This window comes from Gopherus flavomarginatus, chromosome 15 (assembly GCF_025201925.1).
Source record: "Gopherus flavomarginatus isolate rGopFla2 chromosome 15, rGopFla2.mat.asm, whole genome shotgun sequence".
In the NCBI taxonomy this organism is placed as follows: domain Eukaryota; kingdom Metazoa; phylum Chordata; order Testudines; family Testudinidae; genus Gopherus; species Gopherus flavomarginatus.
In genome coordinates this window covers 3,574,962-3,594,073 of record NC_066631.1, presented here as the reverse complement: position 1 = coordinate 3,594,073, position 19,112 = coordinate 3,574,962, and the positions used below count along the sequence as shown (strand labels likewise).

At 55.7% G+C, this 19,112-nt stretch overlaps 1 protein-coding gene across 4 annotated transcripts; it reads left to right on the top strand.

The window, feature by feature from the left end:
• Positions 1 to 441: 441 nt before the first annotated feature.
• DDX54 (DEAD-box helicase 54) lies at positions 442 to 17,175 on the top strand. Of its 4 annotated transcripts, none has more exons than XM_050923724.1 (20): positions 443 to 595; positions 1,686 to 1,812; positions 2,261 to 2,331; positions 2,716 to 2,904; positions 4,135 to 4,184; positions 4,878 to 4,919; positions 8,149 to 8,244; positions 8,824 to 8,945; positions 9,467 to 9,528; positions 10,413 to 10,544; positions 11,285 to 11,495; positions 12,239 to 12,373; positions 13,312 to 13,533; positions 13,853 to 13,926; positions 14,517 to 14,702; positions 15,056 to 15,198; positions 15,293 to 15,406; positions 15,729 to 15,833; positions 16,390 to 16,487; positions 16,810 to 17,175. In XM_050923724.1, the coding sequence occupies exons 1-20, from the start codon at positions 470 to 472 to the stop codon at positions 17,049 to 17,051; spliced, it is 2,547 nt and encodes an 848-aa protein (XP_050779681.1). In that variant the 5' UTR covers positions 443 to 469; the 3' UTR covers positions 17,052 to 17,175. The 4 variants fall into 4 exon arrangements, with proteins under 4 accessions (XP_050779683.1, XP_050779681.1, XP_050779680.1 ...); XM_050923723.1 differs by having other exon boundaries at positions 1,683 to 1,812; XM_050923725.1 differs by lacking the exon at positions 443 to 595 and adding an exon at positions 1,208 to 1,336 and having other exon boundaries at positions 1,683 to 1,812.
• The last annotated feature ends 1,937 nt before the right edge of the window (positions 17,176 to 19,112 follow it).

Sequence of the window (19,112 nt, the reverse complement as noted above, 5' to 3'; positions counted from 1 at the left end):
GTCCAGCAATGACCTGCCTGCAGTGCAGGAGAGCCCTGCAGGGGCCAGCTCCCGGGGGGCCTGGGAAGCGGGGCAGCCGCGCTCCCCCCGGGCTGCAGAGCCAGGCGGAGACGCGCAGGGTCCGGGAGCAGAACTCAGCTGCCGGAGGGGCCGTGGGGCGGAGCAGGGAGGTTTTCAGGGCCGGGGATTTCCCAGCGTTGGGCTCTGACGGATCCTTCCGCGAGGGCAACAAGTCCCCGTGTCTCTACCCCGTGAGCCGAGCACCGCTGGAGCCGCCGGACAGGGTCAAAACGCCCCGCCCCCCGCAGGAAGCTCCTCCCCCTCCAGCTGCGCGTGCCCAGGGCCCCGCCCCGGGCCCTACCATCTCTCCAGCCGGGGAGGGGGGGCGGGAAGCGCAGCCCGCGGTGGGTCAGTCCGGCCCGGGGGCGGGGCCACATGGCATGTTGGAGTCGGTCGCCTGCCCAGAGTCATGGCGCGGGGCCGGGGCCGGGGCAGCCGCCCCCCTGGGGGCCGCGAGCCGGAGCCGGAGCCGGAGCCGGAGCCCGAGCCGGGCGAGCTCCGCCTGGGGCCTCCGGAGGGGAGCCCGGAGCGGGCGGTGAGCGGAGCGGAGCGCGGCGGGGCGGCGCCGCCTGCACGTGGTGCCAGGCCCGGTGCGCGGGGGCCGGCCGGGGGGGGGGTGTTACGGAGCCTCAGCGGCTTTGCCGGGGGCCCGAGTCCCGCCCCGGATCAGTGAGAGGGGAAATGCTCCGGGGCCGCCCCCTCCCCAGTGCCGGCCCAGCCCTGCGGGTCCCGCCCCATGGCCGGGTCTCCGGGTGGGGCTCGCAGGCAGCGGTGCCGGGAGCTCAGGGCGCCATGCCGGGAGCGAGCGGAGTTCCCCGGGGGTTGGGCTGCCGAGGCAGGCGTGGAAACCCCTCGTTAGGCCGGTGCTTTTCAAGCGGGGGGTCAGCCTGGGTCGCAGCGTGCCAGGCACGGGGTCGCTCTGGTCAGGCCACCGGGCTGTTCAAAGTCCCGGCAGTGCTGCTGCCTGGCTACGGCAGGCTAGTGCCTACCTGTCCGGGCACCGCACTGCACCCCGGAAGCGGCCAGCAGCAGGTCCGGCTCCTAGGCAGGGGCACCATGGGGCTCTGTGCACCGCCCTGCCCCGAGCACCAGGCCTGGCACCAGCCAATGGGAGCTGGGGGTGGCGGGTGCCTGCAGGTGAGAGCCACATGGAGCCACTTGTATGACTCCACCTAGGAGCCAGACCTGCTCCTGGCTGCTTCCAGGGTGCAGTCCGTGTTGCCAGGACAGGCAGGAAGCCTGCCTTAGCACCACCACTGACCGAGAGCCGGGCAAGGTAAGCTCATGCCCCAATCTCGTGCCCCAGCCCTGAGCGCCCCCCCCCCAACCTGGAACCTCTTTCTGCACCCAAAATCCCTCATCCCTGACCCCACCCCAGAGCCTTCACCCCCCAGCCCAGATCCCTGACCCCCTCCCACACCCCAAATCCCTCATCCCCCAGCTCCCTTGGGTTGTGGGCATCAACAATTTTCTTCAACTGGGTCGCCAGAAAAGAAGTTTGAAAACCACTGCTCTAGGAGGTTCTAAAATAAGACTGGACAGATGATCTAAGAGCTCTCTTCCATCTATCGTGACATGAAATGACATTGCTTTTTGCATGTGTGCCCTTTCCCCATTGTCAGCAGGGATCCGGTAAGGTCTTACCAGCCTTTCCAACGCCTGATTACTCCTCTGACATGGAGTCAGACACTAGAGAGATGGTACGAGCACAGAACAAAAAGAAGAAGAAATCTGGGGGCTTCCAGTCTATGGGTGAGTGAAATGGATGGTCATAAATCTGAAGGCAGAAATTGAATTTTGATTAACATTGGGGTGCTCAAACTTAGCTCGACTCAGGGCCACCTCAGCAATTGGTCAAGGCCTGAGTGCCAGGCAGAGGAGCACATTGCACGTGTATTCAGAAGAAATCATGTGTGCCAGCATGCGTTGAGGCTCATGCTTAGATCAAAATTGGGGGTCTTTTTCTTTGCCTTCTGGAATTTGAAGCTCTAAGTCACATTTTTGAGCTTTTTATCTGCAACTATTAGGGTAAGAAACTTTGTTAATGAAAGCTGATGTTACTCTCTAATCGCATGACTCCAGAAGGTGGGATTTTAATTAAAAAACAATAATATTGTGAGACTTGCACTAAAATAGTTGGCAACACCCTTGTTATCCAAGGGCCATTTAATATTGTGATCATATTTGTCTTTTCTCGTAGGCTTGAGTTATCCTGTATTCAAAGGGATCATGAAGAAAGGCTACAAAGTGCCTACGCCAATCCAGCGAAGGGTAATGGACAGGCTCTCATTGCTCCAGTGTAACTTTTATGGGGTGTATGTTTGTTAAAGGTCCTGGGGGGTTTCCATAGGTAATTTCTGCAGTGCTTTGTGGGGTTGAGGTGGGAGGTGAATCTCACTGTGCTGGTGAGCCTTAGCCATGTCTAGCATGTGGATTCCAGAAGGCCCAGTGTTAGCAAAGATTGCCCAACACCTCTGTAACCTACCTATGGAACTCATTGCCACAAGTTACCATTTAAGCTAAGAATTGTAGCAGAGTTCCCAAAAGATATGGATGTTTATGTGGATTATGAGAACATCCATGGATACCCCAGTGATTGGCACAGGATAAGAATCCTCCAGCTGGATTGGAGCAGCATCTGTTCTTGTCTTGCAGACCATCCCTGTGATCCTGGATGGGAAAGACATGGTGGCCATGGCAAGGACTGGCAGTGGGAAGACAGCTTGTTTCCTCATCCCCATGTTTGAGAAGCTGAAGGCGCACAGTGCCCAGACGGGAGCACGAGCCCTCATCCTCTCACCAACCCGCGAGCTTGCCTTGCAGACTATGAAATTCACAAAGGAGGTAGGGAGTAGAGGAAGCAACATCAGCTGATCAAAGAGACACTGGGACTGGAGTAGCTGGGAGCTCTCTCACGGATGTGACTTGAGAGCATGGTACATGGAGCTTGTGTTGATACGGATAGGCAATATAGTGCAGTAATTGCTGCATTTCTTGCATGACATAACGAACCTCTGGAACTCATTGCCACAAGGTATCATTGAAGCTAAGAGTGTAGCAGGGTTCCAAAAAGATGTGGATGTTTATGTGGATTATGAGAATATCCATGGATACCACAGTGATGGGCACAGAATAAGAATCTGAATAGAATAGAACTAGATATGGTAAAAAACAAGGGTGAGATCATCAGGCTTCAGGGCATAAGCCAACTGGCTGGGGTTAGGCAGATGTGCCTGTAGGCAGGTTATTCCATACTTGTCCACTAGGAGGTTCTTTGCACCTACCTTTGAAATATTTGGTCCTGGCAAGAGACTAGACTGGGGTGGGCAAATTTTGGCCCAAGGGCCACATCTGGGTTGGGAAATTGTATGCAGGGCCATGAATGTAGGGCTGGGGCAGGGGGTTAGGGTGTGGGAGGGGGTGCAGTGTGCAGGAAGGGGCTCAGGGTAAGAGGTTGGGGTGCAGAGACCGCAGGGACATGGTACTGGCCGCTTCTGGAGCGGGATGGGGCCAGGGCAGGCAGGGAGCCTGCCTTAGCTCCGCTGCACCATGGGGCTGGCAATCCCACGGGCTGGATTGAAAGCCCTGAGGGGCCGGATCTGGCCCATGGGCCGTAGTTTGCACTCCCCTGGACTAGACAAAGAGCAGATGGCCCTTGAGTGTGATCCAGTCTGCCTGCATTCCTGTGGTTTAGCTCACAAGGACAGCGGTCAGACAGTGCATGGGTACTTTCCATAACGCTGCAGGTTACCAAGTAGCAGCAGCCACTGCACTCTGTCTTTTGAGCGCTGATGGCTGGTTTACTACGTGGTCCTCCTGCTGCCCTATGGAGAGCCCCCCACATCGGTGGTATTGTGGGGTTAAAGATGGAGGCAGGTTGTACAAAGGGAGAAGCAGCCTGATCCAGAGTCATAGCAACTTCAGCATGTTCATCCCTCCTGAGACAGCCAGGCCTCTTGCGCTGGGGTAGCCCTGGCAGTTGAAGTGAAGAGTCCCATGGTTGGGAATGAGGGGAGTGGGGAGCTGGAGGCAAGATTAGGATTGACAATAGATGAGGTTTTTTTTGTCCTGCAGCTGGGCAAGTTCACAGGCCTGAAGACTGCGTTGATTCTAGGAGGAGAAAGGTAAGTCAGTTGCAGTCTGCCCCTAAAGTGCCGGCAGCTGCAGCAGATTGCAAGGCCTTGTGAACGTTTTGTCAAATGTATTTTTCCCTAGAATGAGTCAATTACAGTAGAAACTTATGAAACATTGGCTAGATCAATGCCCAGATGAAATATTGACCTGGCTCAGTGACACTGCAGTGGGTAGAAACATCACAGCTGGGTCTAGAGCCGGATTGCCAGGACTGAATCTGGGCCCTTCAGGGGGTTCCGTTAATCTTAAATGAATTTTTAAAAAAGTATATTGGCTCCTTTCAGCATCGGGGCCTAGTCCTAGCCTTTGGCCCAGCTACTTGTATTTGTGCATGCACGGCGGGCTGATGCATGGTGGGCGGTTACCGAGACGGGTGTGCCTGGTGGGCTGCTGTGCATTGCATTTGGGAAGGATATCAGAAGCATGGTGCAGATGAAGGACCCCATTGGGCAACTTACTGCTTTCTGGCCAACCTGTTCGTTTAGAGCGATCCCTGGGAAGATGGGCTCCAGGATCAGGCTCCATCTCAGCCTCTTTCACAGAAACAAGGTCTAGGGCATGAGGTTTTCTACCTTGCAGCTTGCTGCTGGGCTGGGTGGAGTCCCTTGTTGTCACCAGGGCTGTGTTATGGCTCCGCCTGCTGGTCATTATTACCAGCACCTCTAATTCTCTTTCTCCCCTAGAATGGAAGACCAATTTGCAGCTCTGCATGAGAATCCCGATATGTGAGTCTTAATGCTGAGGGATAGCGGCTGTGTTCTCCAGATTTGGGCGGGGGGGAAGGGTCACAGCATGGGAATGGGGCTCGCGGGTGGGTTTTTTCCTCTCTCTTTGGAGCATTGAGATACAAGGCGCATCCTGCACAATCCATCCTCTAGGACTGCCCTGCTGCTTTTTTCTCTTCGGTAACTGACCTGGAGTATCTTTGGTTGGGAGAGTTGAGTTAAGCTGTCTTGACTTTCCTTTCCCACTCCCCAGCAGCAGAGTCTCACCTGTATTATTTAATAGAATCAGAGACTTGAAGGTCAGAAGGATCCATTATGATCATCTAGTCTGACCTCCTGCACAATGCAGGCCACAGAATCTCACCTGCCCACTCCTGTAACAAACCCCTAACCTGGGTCTGAGTTATTGAAGTCTTCAAATCGTGGTTTAAAGACTTCAAGGTGCAAAGAATCCTCCAGCAAGTGACCCAGGCCCCACGCTGCAGAGGAAGGAGAAAAACCTCCAGGGTCTCTGCAAATCTGCCCTGGAGGAAAATTCCTTCCCGACCCCAAATATGGCGATCAATTAAACCCTGAGCATGTGGGCAAGACTCACCAGCCAGCACCCAGGAAAGAATTCTCTATAGTACCTCAGATCCCACCCCATCTAACATCCCATCACAGGCCAGTGGGCATATTTGCTGCTAATAGTCAAAGATAAATTAACTGCCAAAATTAGGCTATCTCATCATACCATCCCCTCCATAAACTTATCAAGCTTAGTCTTGAAGCCAGATATGTCTTTTGCCCGCACTACTCCCCTTGGAAGGCTGTTCCAGAACTTCACTCCTCTAATGGTTAGAAACCTTCACCTAATTTCAAGTCTAAACTTCCTAGTGTCCAGTTTATATCCTTTTGTTTTTGTGTCTGCATTGGTACTGAGCTTAAATAATTCATCTCCCTCCCTGGTATTTATCCCTCTGATATATTTAGAGAGAGCAATCGTATCTCCCCTCAGCCATCTTTTGATTAGGATAAACAGGCCAAGCTCTTTGAGTCTCCTTTCATAAGACAGGTTTTCCATTCCTCGGATCATCCTAGTAGCCCTTCTCTGTACCTGTCCCAGTTTGAATTCATCGTTCTTAAACATGGGAGACCAGAACTGCACACAGTATTCCAGATGAGGTCTCACCAGTACCTTGTACAATGGTACTAATACCTCCTTATCTCTACTGGAAATACCTCGCCTGATGCATCCCAAGACCGCATTAGCTTTTTCCGCAGCCATATCACATTGGCGGCTGATAGTCATCCTGTGATCAACCAATACTCCAAGGTCCTTCTCCTCCTCTGTTACTTCTAACTGATGTGTCCCCAGCTTATAACAAATTATTGTTATTAATCCCTAAATGCATGACCTTGCTCTTTTCACTATTAAATTTCATCCTATTACTATTACTCCAGTTTACAAGGTCATCCAGATCTTCCTGGAGGATATCCCAGTCCTTCTGTGTATTGGCAGTACCTCTCAGCTTTGTGTCATCTGCAAACTTTATTGGCACACTCCCACTTTTTGGGCCAAGTTCAGTAATAAAAACCTTAAATAATATTGGTCCCCAAACTGATCCCTGAGGAACTCCACTAGTAACTTCCTTCCAGCCTGACAGTTCATCTTTCAGTACGACCCATTGTAGTCTCCCCTTTTACCAGTTCCTTATCCACCTTTCAATTTTTGTATTGATCCCCATCTTTTCCAATTTAGCTAATAATTCCCCATGTGGAACCAGATCAAATGCCTTACTGAAATCGAGGTAATTAGATCCACTGCGTTTCCTTTGTCTAGAAAATCTGTTACCTTCTCAAAGAAGGAGATCAGGTTGGTTTGGCACGATCTACCTTTTGTAAAACCATGTTGTATTTTGTTCCAATTACCATTGACCTCAATGTCCTTAACTACTTTTTCCTTCAAAACATTTTCCAAGACCTTGCATGCTACAGATGTCAAACTAACAGGCCTATAGCGTTACTAGGATCACTTTTTTTTCCCTTCCTTAAAAATAGGAACTGTGTTAGCAATCCTCCAGTCGTACGGTACAACCCCTGAGTTTACTGACTCATTAAATAGTCTTGCTAATTGGCTTGCAATTTCATGTGCCAGTTCCTTTAATAGTCTTGGATGAAGATTATCTGGGCCTCCCAATTTAGTCCCATTAAGCTGTTAGAGTTCGGTTTCTACCTCGGATGTGGTAATATCTACCTCCATATCCTCATTCCCATTTGTCATCCTACCATTATCCGTAAGCTCCTCGTTGAAGACTGAGGCAAAGTATTTGTTTAAGATATTGGGCCATGCCTAGATTATCCTTAACCTCCACTCCATCCTCAGTGTTTAGTGGTCCCACTTCTTCTTTCTTTGTTTTCTTCTTATTTATATGGCTGTAGAACCTTTTACTATTGGTTTTAATTCCCTTTGCAGGGTCCAATTTTACATGGCTTTTGGCCTTTCTCACTTTGTCCCTACATGTTCTGATCTCAATAAGGTAGCTTTCCTTGCTGATCCTTCCCATCTTCCACTCCTTGTAGGCTTTCTGCTTTTTCAGGTCCTCACTACTCGCCAAAACCAAATCTAAAATGGCATCCTCTCTTGTTGATTCTTCAACCGCTTGGTGAAGGAATCCATCAGCTATTGCATCCAGGAAAATCTGAGCCCTATTATTACTAGCCCTTGTCCTCCAATCTATATTTGTATTTTGGTAGCACTTAGGAGCTCTTGTCAAAGAGCAGAGCCCTATCCGCTGGGCACTGCACACACGCAGAACAAGCTCGCAGGTGCTGCATGCAGTGGTCTGATTCTGCACTCATGGTGTAAATGGGAAGTGACGGCACTGAAGCTGATGGAGTCCTAACCTGTAAACCGTGTGCTGAGCAGAGTCAGACCCAGAGCCTCTTCCTATGTGTATTTCTGGGGGGAGAGCAGAGACTGGAGATGGGTCTTCCTGGAGTGGACCTGTCATCTGAATGTCCCTCTTGGCCTGGCAGATTTGGGATGGAGAGGCAAGTGGGATGGGAGGGGGTTGGTTGGGAAGAGCTGCCTTGTCCTATATTTCACCAGAGTGGAGAACTGCAGCTTCCCCAGCTCCATCTCTCTCCACCAGGACAGGGGGGTGCCTGAGTGTGGGTAGCATCTTAGCCCTCGCATGGAGTTGTGGGCAGCTGGGTGCCTGCTGCCCATTGGTGTCTGTCGTTCCAGAATTATTGGCACCCCAGGGCGCCTGATGCATGTGGCTGTGGAAATGAACCTGAAGCTGCGCAGTGTGGAGTACGTGGTGTTTGACGAAGCTGACAGGTCAGTTCATGACGTTGCCGTAGCCGAGATTTCACCTTGGGGCATTTGTCAGCCCCTCTGTTCCCAGGGGCTCCCAGTAGGACCCTCCGTCAGCCAAGTGTGACAACTGCACCACGAGGGAGGAGCTGGGGCTTGGTGCCGTGGCTGCATCCCGTGGACACAGAGGTGGGAGTGTGGCTTTCCAGTGCCGCAGATGGGGAGAGCACTCAGCTACGACAGGCTCCGAGCGCCTGATGAGTGAGATGTGAGGCCAGTGGGGGAAAATGGACCAGGTCAAGGATCTTGGGAAAGCAGCCAACTGGTGCAATGGTGCCCCTTCTTGTCTGCTGATGCTGGGCTAGATCTTCCACTTGCAGGGCCAGCACAGGAGCTGGCAGGTGGGATTCTAGGACTCCTGGGTGTTGGGTCCAAAGGCTCGTACTGGGAGGAAGCAGCCTGTCCTGGTGCATGGCGATGTGCAGTCCTCATGCGAACACTGCTTTCCTGGGTGTTGCAAGGGATGGTAGGGCCCAGCTGTGGGGGTGGGGGTGGCTTGTTCGGTTGTGTGGCTGCTGATCTTGGTGGTGTTGGGCCCCTCAGGCTCTTTGAGATGGGGTTTGCAGAGCAGCTGCAGGAGATCATCGCCCGGCTCCCCGAGACCCGCCAGACACTGCTTTTCTCTGCCACGCTCCCCAAACTGCTCGTGGAGTTTGCTCGGGCCGGTAAGGAACATTCCCCCACCCAGCCCCACGCGGGAGAGATGGGGGCTAGATGGAGAGAGGATAACAGGCTGAATGGCAGGTGAGCTAAGAGTAGTTTAGCTGTGCTGACCTGCCCTTTTGGGGGAGGGGAAGGGTTCCTCAGCTGCTGTTGCCCCATTCCCCCAGGCCAAGTGCATCCACACTGCCTGTGTCCCATCTACTCCTTTCCTCTGCAGTTCGGGGGACTGTGCCCGGGTCTCCTGCAAAATGAACGTTAGTGCTTGTGAGAGCAGGCAGCTAATTAAAGCTGCGGCATGGCACGCTGTGGGCAGGGCTCCAACTCCTCCGCCTTGGCTCCGCTGGCACATCCCCCCTCCTGACCTGCAGCACCCCCTGCTGGGCCAGTCCAGTAGGCCTTTCAGAAGCTGTGATTGCTCCGCTGTAGGTGTCTAACAGTGAGTCTGCTACCTTGGCCTGTTCTTACTCAGTGTGAATTCAGGCGCCCCTTGCCCTGGGCTCATGTTCTCCTGCCTCGTTCACAGGTCTCACTGAGCCAGTCTTGATCCGGTTGGACGTGGAGACCAAGCTCAGTGAGCAGCTCAAGGTGAGATGCGCCTGGGGGTCTTCAAGGCTATTGAGTTTGGGAGGGCTGGGGTAGAGGAGATTGAGGCCATCTCTTCGTTCTGGGCCTGTACAGCACCTGGCACCATGGGTCCCTGTTCCATGCCTGGGCCCTAGGCTGTAGTGCAATACAAATAACTCCCCGTTTGTCTGAGCTCATCTCTCAAGCTCCAAAGAGCACTGCTGTCAGTGCTGGGGAAGGAGGTGGAGGACCAGCAGAATGAGTTGTATGGCCCTTCCTCCTCAGCTCCTGCTTGGAGGGCCCCAGTGTGTGTATGCATCCGCCTTTCTCTGGACTGCTGCATTTCACAGCTGCAGGCAGTGTGCAGCGCCCCCTCCTGGGGCTAGTAACTGACACGAGGGTGGACGAGGTGCTACCGGGAGCCTGATCCCATCAGGGGCCTCAGTTAAATGTGGTCCTGACAGCATTAGCTGGTGTTGGCACCAGGCAGGCTCGGATAGAACTTGAGCGCAGGTGAGGCAGGCAGACTTTCAGGGTGGTTCTCCCAAGCCTCCAGGGAACCAGTTTAGATTGGAGGGCAGGGGAAACCTTCCATCTCTTCCCATTAGCCCCAAGAGGTGCTTTCCAGACAGGGCCAAAGAGCTGCCCAGCCAGAGGTGCCAGAGAAACCGCGGGTGGTGGGCTGCAGCACAGGGCTGTGTTATTTCACTGGTAGCCCCTAGGAGCCTCGGTGGTGGGTCAGGACACCGTGGTGCTGGGCGCTTCACAGCACCTGGCCCAATCAGAGTGAAGAGAAAACACAGCCTGCGTTGTTAGCCCTAGCGTCTCCGGCTTATGACGCTTCGAGGGGGGCCATTGAGGGGGCAGGGAGGGGCTTCCCCCCTCACCCCTCTCTCTGCTGGCAGATGGCCTTCTTCCACGTGCGCGCGGATGACAAGCCGGCCGTGCTGCTGCACCTGCTGAGGAGTGTGGTGAGGCCTCAGGATCAGACAGTCGTCTTTGTGGCTACCAAGCACCATGCGGAGTACCTCAAGGAGGCAAGTCGGGGAGCCAGCGCGCCATGGGCCTGGCACTACCTGTGCTGCACAGGCTGGGCCTGGTGGAACCATGGGAGATGTAGCAGAGGATGGGGATACATGCAGTGCTGAGACCAAGGCTGAAGAGGGAGCTCTCACTAAACCCTGGAGGAGAAGGGGGAGCTGCTGGGGGTGCTGCTTCCCAAGGCAGGGCAGAGGGGGAAGGAGCACTCTGCTTCTGTGGTGCTGAGCGTACAGCAAGGTTGGGGTGCTCCTGCCACGTGCCATGGACCAGGTGGCAGCGGAGAGCTGGGGGCTCATCACCTGGGTCTACTTGTGTGTGTGGTCGGAGTTGAGCCCATTTCCTTCCCAAGACAGGCCCCTGCCTGAGCTTCCACTGACTGACTCCTGTGTCCAGGAGATGCCAGGGTGCTCCCTGTCGCCGGCACCATCCTTCTGCTGCAAGGGAGTGTCGGAGGCTGGTGCTGGGCGGCCAGGAGGAGGAGGGGCATTGCCGATGGACCTTACAGCTCTCCTGGAGGATGGTGTGGAGAAGTCTAGCATGCTGCTGCTTGGCCAGCCTAGTACATGGAGGAGGCAGGGATGCTGAGGGGAGGGAGATGCAGCCTATCCTGAAGCTGCCAGATGGAATCTCTCCTCCCTTGGCTCTGACTTACATTGAGGTCCCCTGGTCTTTGGGGAAGTTCTTCCCTGCTGAGGGCCAGGCACTAACCTCTGCTCCACCCTCCTCCTCCCTCCAGTTGCTGACAGCGCAGGGCGTGAACTGCACCCATATCTACAGCTCCCTGGACCAGGCGGCCCGGAAAATCAACATTGCCAAGTTCGTGCATGGCCAGTGTGCAGTGCTGATTGTTACCGACGTGGCTGCCCGTGGCATCGACATCCCCATGCTGGACAATGTCATCAATTACAGCTTCCCTGCCAAGCCCAAGCTGTTCCTGCACCGTGTTGGTGGGTCTCTGGGGCTGGCCGGGCCGCGGGAGGGGGCTGGGCTCTAGGGCACAGCTGCCTATCCTGCTTCAGCTGATCTGCTCCCTTCTGCCCTGGTCACAGCTCTGCCCAGCTGGTAAATGCCATGGAGGAGGGAAGCCTCTCCACCCCCGAATATCCTCCCCCACTGCCCCTGCTGGGCAGCCACCTGCCATTGCTGTGGGAGCCATTGCTGCAGGACATGTCATTAACAGCTGTCCCAGCCTGGACTCCCTGCCACTGAAAGCTCTCTGGGCTGGAGCCCTTATCCCGGGGCTGGGCCCTGCCCAGGACCCTGGGGGAGCACAGCATTTCAGGGAAAGCCACAGGAAGGTCTCGAATCTCAGTCTGCGGGGCAAGGGCCAGGTAGCCAGCTAGGCCAGGCCCAGTGGGAGGGCGTGTGCAGTTTGGGGGTTATTCCCATTAGTGGTACAGGCACTGTTTGCCGGGTCCCTTGAGAGCAGCAGAGTACATGGTGAGATTCACCATCTGCAGTGGGCACAAGAGGGCGAGAACGCTGTGCCCTTGTCCAGCTCTCCCCTGGATGAACAGTGTGATCCCCGCTGAGTGTGGGGGCCAAACTTGGCTTCTTGGCCTCAGTCCCCTTAGCAGCTTCCCTGCCCTCAACCAGAGTAGGCCCATTAGCCAAACCCTGAGTCCATGACTGTGGTTCCACACTGCCCCAGAGTTAATACAGAGCTATTCTGTCTTGCTTTCCCTCCCAGGCCGTGTGGCCCGCGCTGGTCGCAGTGGCACCGCCTACTCCCTGGTGGCATCAGATGAGACTCCATATGTCTTTGATTTGCACCTGTTCCTGGGGCGCCCGCTCACCCTTGCGAGCCCCCACGAGAAACCCTCAGGTAAGGTCCATCTGGGTACTGGCCCCTCGTCCCCAGTGGTCGGGGGGTGAAGTTGGGGGTGGGAGCTCTCACTTGGCATTCCTGCTGGGGCTGGGTTTGCCTAAGGAGACCCACACTGTGGCTATGGTGATGATGCCACCAGCCTCGCAGGAGGGCTGGGTCTTGCTGCCCAGCCCCAGGGTGAGGAAGCACCTTGTCTCTTGCAGGCCTAGATGTTTGTGCAGGCTAACAAAGGGGTGATGGGGAGCTCTGGCAGCAACACTGAGTTCCCCTGCATGGCAGGAGGGTGACTCTTGCTGCCAGAGGCCCTGTCTGCAGATACTCCACCCTGGCACAGGCCCTGTTTGCACTATTACCAGGGCTTAGCTCTCTGCGTCCCTGAGCTGCGCTGATGTAGCGTGGCCCAAGGTCTCAGCTTAGGGGCCCAGTTAAGGTCCCATCTGCATGATGCAGTGAATCCCTACAGCTTCATCCCCCTGGACCTTCCCCTCCCCCTCTGTCCTCTCTGAGGTCACCCTTTGTGTGTCCAGGACACCACAGTGGCCATGTCCTGCCCTGTAGTCCAGCCGGGCTCATGCTTGTTTCTGTTCTGGAATAGCTGTTCAGAGGCATAGTGGGACTGGCACAGCACTGGAGTGGGAAGTCTGGAACATGGGGACCATAGGCAGGGGATGTTTTGGGTGCAGGCAGGGTGTGGGGAAGAGATCAGCTGTGTATGTCTTGAAAGGTTCCAGCTGCTCAACCCCTCTGAGCCTGTGCCTTGTCCCAGTGGGGCCCAGCCCCCCATTGCAGAGGGCTGCTGCAAAGGCCACTCTCCAGGTCCCTGAACTGGGTGCAATCTCTGTTCTCCCCATCCCAAGTGGGCACGTGGGATGGGCTGAAGCATGGGACCCCTGGGGAGAAGCTGCAGGTCCCAAACCCCTTCTGTCCTGTTGCAGACAGGGATGGGGTGTTTGGCAGAGTCCCCCAGAGTGTCATCGACGACGAGGAGTGTCTGCTGCTCACTGACCACGAGGGCTCGCTGGACCTGCAGAGCCTGCGCAAGGTGTCGGAGAATGCGCACAAGCAGTACCTGAAATCCCGGCCTGGCCCCTCGCCCGAGTCTGTCAAGAGGGTGAAGGAGCTGGACTTCTCCCTGCTGGGCATCCACCCACTCTTCAGTGAGTGCCTGTCTCTGTCTGCGCCTTCCTGGCTCGGCGGGAGCTGCATGCTGCTCCTGCAGCGGGGCCCATTGGGTGAGGCTAGGGCAGGAGCTGCTCCTGCACTGCTCCCTACCACACTGCCTGCTGGAGCAGTGGGGCGCTTCCCCCATAGCCAGCGCTCATCCAGCATTGCCTACAGCACCCACTGCTGGGGGAGATGGGGCCTGGAACCTCTGAGAGAACGCTGGTGTTTCCTGCTGGGACTGGGAGCTTGGCTATGTATGAGGCACTCACTGCTCTGTGTCCCTTCCTCCCTCTCTGGGCTCCTGGCTCAAAGGTTCTTGCTTTGGGGAGGATGAGCTGGAGAGACTGAAGTTCGTGGACAACATTAAAACCTACAGATCCAAAGCAGTGAGTACGAGCCGTGATCTGACACCAGGCCCCGGGCCTGTGCTGAGGGGAAGGGAGCTCGCTCCAGAGCTGCTAGCGGCACTGCCTCGTGTCAGAGCAAGGGGGCTCACCTTTGTGAGCCCCTGACTTGGGCGTGCTGCCAGGTGCAGCGACCCAGCCAGAGTCCCACTGAACTGAATCTTGGCCATCCACCTTGGCAGCCCAGAGAATGAGGCTCAGCCCTGGGGGGGTAGGAGCAGCATTAACCCTCGCAGTACCTCTGTGGTGCAAGGGAGTGTGCTTTAGGGATCACTGCCCCTCCACTGAGATGCAGCTGCCCAGGAGTTTAAGGTGGGAACCAAGGAAGCTGGGACTCAGCTGCAAGTACAGCTCCTCAGGCTCTGGGAAGATGGTTCCTGCCTGCACCAGGGCTGCTGGGCTGGCTCCCTCCATGTGTTACTGGTGCTGGATGAACAGCTCCACCAGCCCCTGGGACCAGACACCACCAGGTTGAGCTGCGAGCCCAGCAGACAGCTCCACCTGCCCCCAGGGAGAGTGAGGGTAGGGGTCTTCAGGGTACGCGTCACTCATGGTTCCATCTCTCGGACCAGACCATCTTTGAGATCAACGCCACCAACAAGACCCTGGCCAGCGATGTGATGCGAGCCAAGCGGAGCCGCGACCGCAGCCTCATCGACAAGTACCAAAGGGGGCAGCAGGAGAGACGGGCTGGGGCTGCGCTGGGGAGCCAGGACCCAGCAGTCCCTGCCCCTGAGGAGGAGGAAGCAAACCTCCAGGTATGGACTTGGAGGGTGCCAGCTTCTCAACCACATCCACCACAGGGCCTGCCTGGGGACTCTGGGAAGTGGCCGGCCCCGAGCCCTGCACTGTGTAGTGTTAGCCCATGGCTGGGGCCATCAAAAGGCTGGCTAATGTCAAGGTCCCGGTAACACTTGCTGGTCTGTGGGTTGAGATGGGGGTTGGTGGGACTGTGCTGGGGGCAGGGAACAGTTTGCACAGTTGGTAGCATTGCACAGCAGCAGGGGTTGGGTAGGTATCTGTACCCAAGCACCAGCTGGGTAAGCTGGCTTAGCGGCTCCTGCCTGGAGAGCAGGGTGCTCCTGGCCCTCCTGTCTGATCTGTGTCCCAGGAAGTGTTCTCCGCCGTGGTGGGCAGGAAGCGGAAGCGGCACCAGGTGGGAGAGGGCATCAGGAAGAAGCAGCGGCATGAGGCGCAGCGGGACGAGGAGTTCTACATTCCCTACCGGCCCAAGGACTTGGAGAGCGAGCGGGGGTGAGTCACGTTGACCAATGCTCCCAGCGGCGGGATCCCCTGCTTTTCCCAGCTCCCCGAACTCCTCTGACCTCTGCCTTTCCCCCGTGTCCAGGCTGAGCATTGGCGGGGAGGGCAGCGCCTTTGAGCAGCAGGCTTCTGGTGCCATGCTCGACCTCCTGGGGGATGAGACCCACAACATGAGCAAGACCAAGCAGCTGCTCAAGTGGTAAGTGCCTGACCTGTAGGGAAAGCGAGAAAAGCTTCCTGCTACGGGGAGGGCCGTGGGGACAGTTGCCCCTCACACAGAGCCCTTTGATTGCCAGCAGGCAGCACCAAATGGTGGATTTGGCTGATCATCCTGTCCTCCTCCCTCTGAGGGCTGGGGGTGTGAGTGCCAGGGTGCCAGCTGAGGGTGGGATTCTCTCCACCAACCAGCTGGGCTGGGGTTTGGTTGCTTGTGTCCCTGGCGCTTGGGGGGAGAGTGCTCAGTCTTCCAGATGGGGCTGATCGATGAGCCCCCATTTCTCTCTGCCCTGCCTCCACTCCAGGGACCGCAAGAAAAAGCGGTTCGTGGGGAAAACTGGCCAAGAGGACAAGAAGAAAATCTGCACAGAGAGTGGCAGGTACATCAGCGGCTCCTACAAGAACAACCTGTATCCTTCCAGACTGGGGATGGGGTGGGGGCACTCCTGATGGGCCGAGGTGGAGGCAGGGCAGGAAGTGATGTGTATCCAGCCATGCCCGAGGGGCTCTTGCTCTCTGCCCTCCCAGGACTTCCTGGCTGCAGGGCACTGTGGCAACTGCAGAGGGTGCATGTCTGCATGGCAAGGAGCAGCTGTTTCCAGCAGCAAGGGGCTGGGCCCTTCTGCGGCTGCTGCAGAGGGGCAGAGGCAATTCCAGTTTGCAATAGCAGGATGGCGTGGCTGCCTGCTGGCCACTGCCGAGCTTTGCAGCTGGGGATCTTACGAACTGGGGAGTAGGAGCCTGGGCTTCCTTCCAGGAAAGTCGTCTGCTGAGGGAGGGAGAGCAGCAGCAGGCACAGGGGAGAATGCTGCAACTGCCAGCTCCAGCCTGCATAGCCCTCTTCCTTCGTGATGCCCTAGGGCCCCGAGCTTGAAGTGGGGAAGCGCGGGGATTGGGAGTAAGGTGAGGGGAGAAGTCGCGGAGGGCTTGCCCCCCTCGGCCCTTTCCTTAACCCGCCGCCCCCAGCTATGAGAAGTGGAAGAAGAAATACAAAGTTGAGGAGTGGGACTCTGAGGAGGAGGCGAGGAGTGAGCCGAGAGGCGGGACGCACCGCCGGGCCAGAAGTGAGTGCATGGGGGTGAAGGCACTGCCCTGTGCAGACATTGGCGCCTGGGGGATCCAGGCAGGCTGAGACCTAGTGGGTGGCTGACATGCAGGATAGTCAGCCTCACTGCTGGCTAGAGAACTGCTACCACCGCAGAGCCCAGCTCGCTGTGCAGGGCTCTGCTCTGTGCGCCAGCCCGTTCCCCGCCAGAATCCATTCCCCTTGGCATGGCTCTCTAGCGCAGTCCCTGACCGGCACCTTGGCCCCAGGGCTGGCTGCGTGTGGGGAGCTGAGCAGGAGAACTCCTGGGGAGGGCTTTGAGTAACTCATTCCCCCTGCAGGAGACAAGCGGCTGGCGCTCTCCCCAGGGAAGCACGGCTCCCAGCTGGGCAAGGTGCACTCGGAGCTGAAGAACAAGCAGCAGATCCTGAAGCAGAGGAAAAGGGTGGCCAAGCAGAACTTTCTGCAGAAGGGCGGCCTGAAGCGGCTGAAAGGCAAGAAGCGGCAGCGGGTGCAGGAGCTGCGCAGGATGGCATTCGGTCGTGGTGCTGCCAAGAAGGGTCAAATGAGGAAAAGGATGTAAAGAATGGACCGTGGGAGGGCAGCAGGCCGGATCTGAGCAAAGGGCTGATTCCGAGCCTCTCCCCTTTCTAGGGGGTGAGCTGCCCCATGCAGGTGCCATTAAATGACATTGTGGTTGTTTTTCAGTTTCTGTTGGATGTTTGTCTCGAATGCAGCTTGGGGGCAGGGGGAGATGGAAGGAGTGCTGGCTGGGGAATGGGGGGGCAGGGCAGGGCTAGCTCACTGCCCCTCTGTCAGTACCTCCAGAAAGTCTCCAGCACAAGCTGTTAAGGTAGCTGAAAGATGGCCCATGGCAGTGCTAGAGCTGGAGGGGGCGAGGGGGGGCGGCATAGTTCCTGTTGCCTTGACCAACTAACTGTCTTCTGAGAGTGCTGGAAAACCTGTCTGGGGGAACCACAGCTGTGCTGGCCCGTGCCACTGACTTGTGTCTCTGATGGAATATGCATGGGTCCTAGTCTGGACTGGTTTTCACCAACTACTCACCCCTTCTCCCAAAAGGACATTCCTGACATTGTACGAGGCTGCTTTTAAAGGCAGTTTCTGATCATAGCACCTTCCCTCCCTCTCCGGGCAGCAGCAGTGCTTGCTGCTCCCTGATTTCATTTGTTCCTGGAGAGCCCCCTCTCCAGAAAGTGTAAGCTAGACCATACATGAATTTGACCTCAAAGCCCCCTGTGCAGAAAGGTAACAGCAGAGAAGGGTTTCAGAGAAGAGCACTCACTTTCCAGGCCTGGCAGCAAAATAGTATTTATGTATTAAGAGCTATAGATCTCAGAGCACATTGCAAAGGCAGTCAGTATTGTCCCCATTTTACAGATGAGGAAATGGAGGCATAGGGATGATTTACCCAAAGTCACCCAGCAGGCCAGTGGCAGAGCCAGGACTATAGCCCAGTCAGAGTCCCAATCCTGTGCACTGTCTAATCATTCCTGTCCAGCTGTATTCACCTGGTCATTTTATTTCTCTGCCTCTAGCCAGACAGTTCCTTAGTCTCAGGGCTTAGCCCCTTACCCAGCTGTGGTTCCTCCCCTGCCTCTTCAGCTACATGACCATTGGTGGGAGTAGTAAGTGTCCTCCAAGCTCCCTCTTGCCTGTGATACACCATCCCCTCCCAGTTGTGTGGGAGGTGGCGCTCCCACAAAGAAGCCAATGCTAGATCAAGAGATGATCAGAAAATCCCCCTTTTAATAAAGAGCCTCAAATTGCTAGTGAGAACCTGCACACATGCTTTCTCCAGAGGAGCTGGGGGTGTGTGTTTCTCCTCTGATAATACCAGCTGTGTGAGGTGCTCTACTCTTGGCACATAAAAAGATGAAGGGATGTCCCCAAAGGAAAATGAATGAAAGTGCAATGGGCAGCCACAATATGGCCAGTACGAACTGGGACAGTTAGAGATACTTCTGCAATCCAGTGTTACCTATAACAGTGCAGGTGGCAAGAGGCACCATGTGTAGGCCCTGAGCCAGCCACCTGCAGTGAGGAAAACGTTACTTGCTTGAGACTTTAAATACTTCCTGAGTCCCCTCAGCTGTTCTCTTACTCAGGGCTGCATGGCAGTATGCAAAGTGGGGAAATTGAGCAGAGTTTGACTTGCTTTTAAAACGCGGTCTCTCTTCCTAGCCTAAACTGAACTAAGCTTTGTATCAAAAGTTAATGTAAATAATAGCCTCCCACTTTTTTGACTCCAATAAACAATTTTTGCTATTGTCTTTCAACCTCCTTGCTGTGTGTGCAACGCAGACAATAGCCTAAGGGGATATCTGTCCCCAGGCTAAGGGGACATGGGCTGGAGAAACTGACTCAGGCTAGTTTGGCCCCAGCTGTCGTGAACGCACAGTTTGGATTTTGGAACCTTGTTTAAACTAAATCAAGGAGGTGATGAAGTGTTTTAAACTGGGTCAGGCTCTTGCTGCTTTAATCCCTGCATTGCTGAAGGATGGAGCGAAGTATTTCCCCAGAGGGGCTGCACATTCTACATAGGTCCTGATGTTCCAGAAGAAGATTGGAAGACTCCAGCCCTCGGGGTTAACGGTGCATCTATAGGAAGAGTTGATGGCTAGAA

What these genes read in the sequence shown, in the direction of transcription:
- DDX54 (XM_050923723.1), top strand. Translation starts at nt 470, where the DNA reads ATGGCGCGGGGCCGGGGCCGGGGCAGCCGCCCCCCTGGGGGCCGCGAG. An exon ending in GTGTTTGACGAAGCTGACAG is followed by an intron (nt 8,245 to 8,823) that starts GTCAGTTCATGA and finishes TGGGCCCCTCAG; the next exon opens with GCTCTTTGAGATGGGGTTTG. An exon ending in GACGCACCGCCGGGCCAGAA is followed by an intron (nt 16,488 to 16,809) that starts GTGAGTGCATGG and finishes TTCCCCCTGCAG; the next exon opens with GAGACAAGCGGCTGGCGCTC.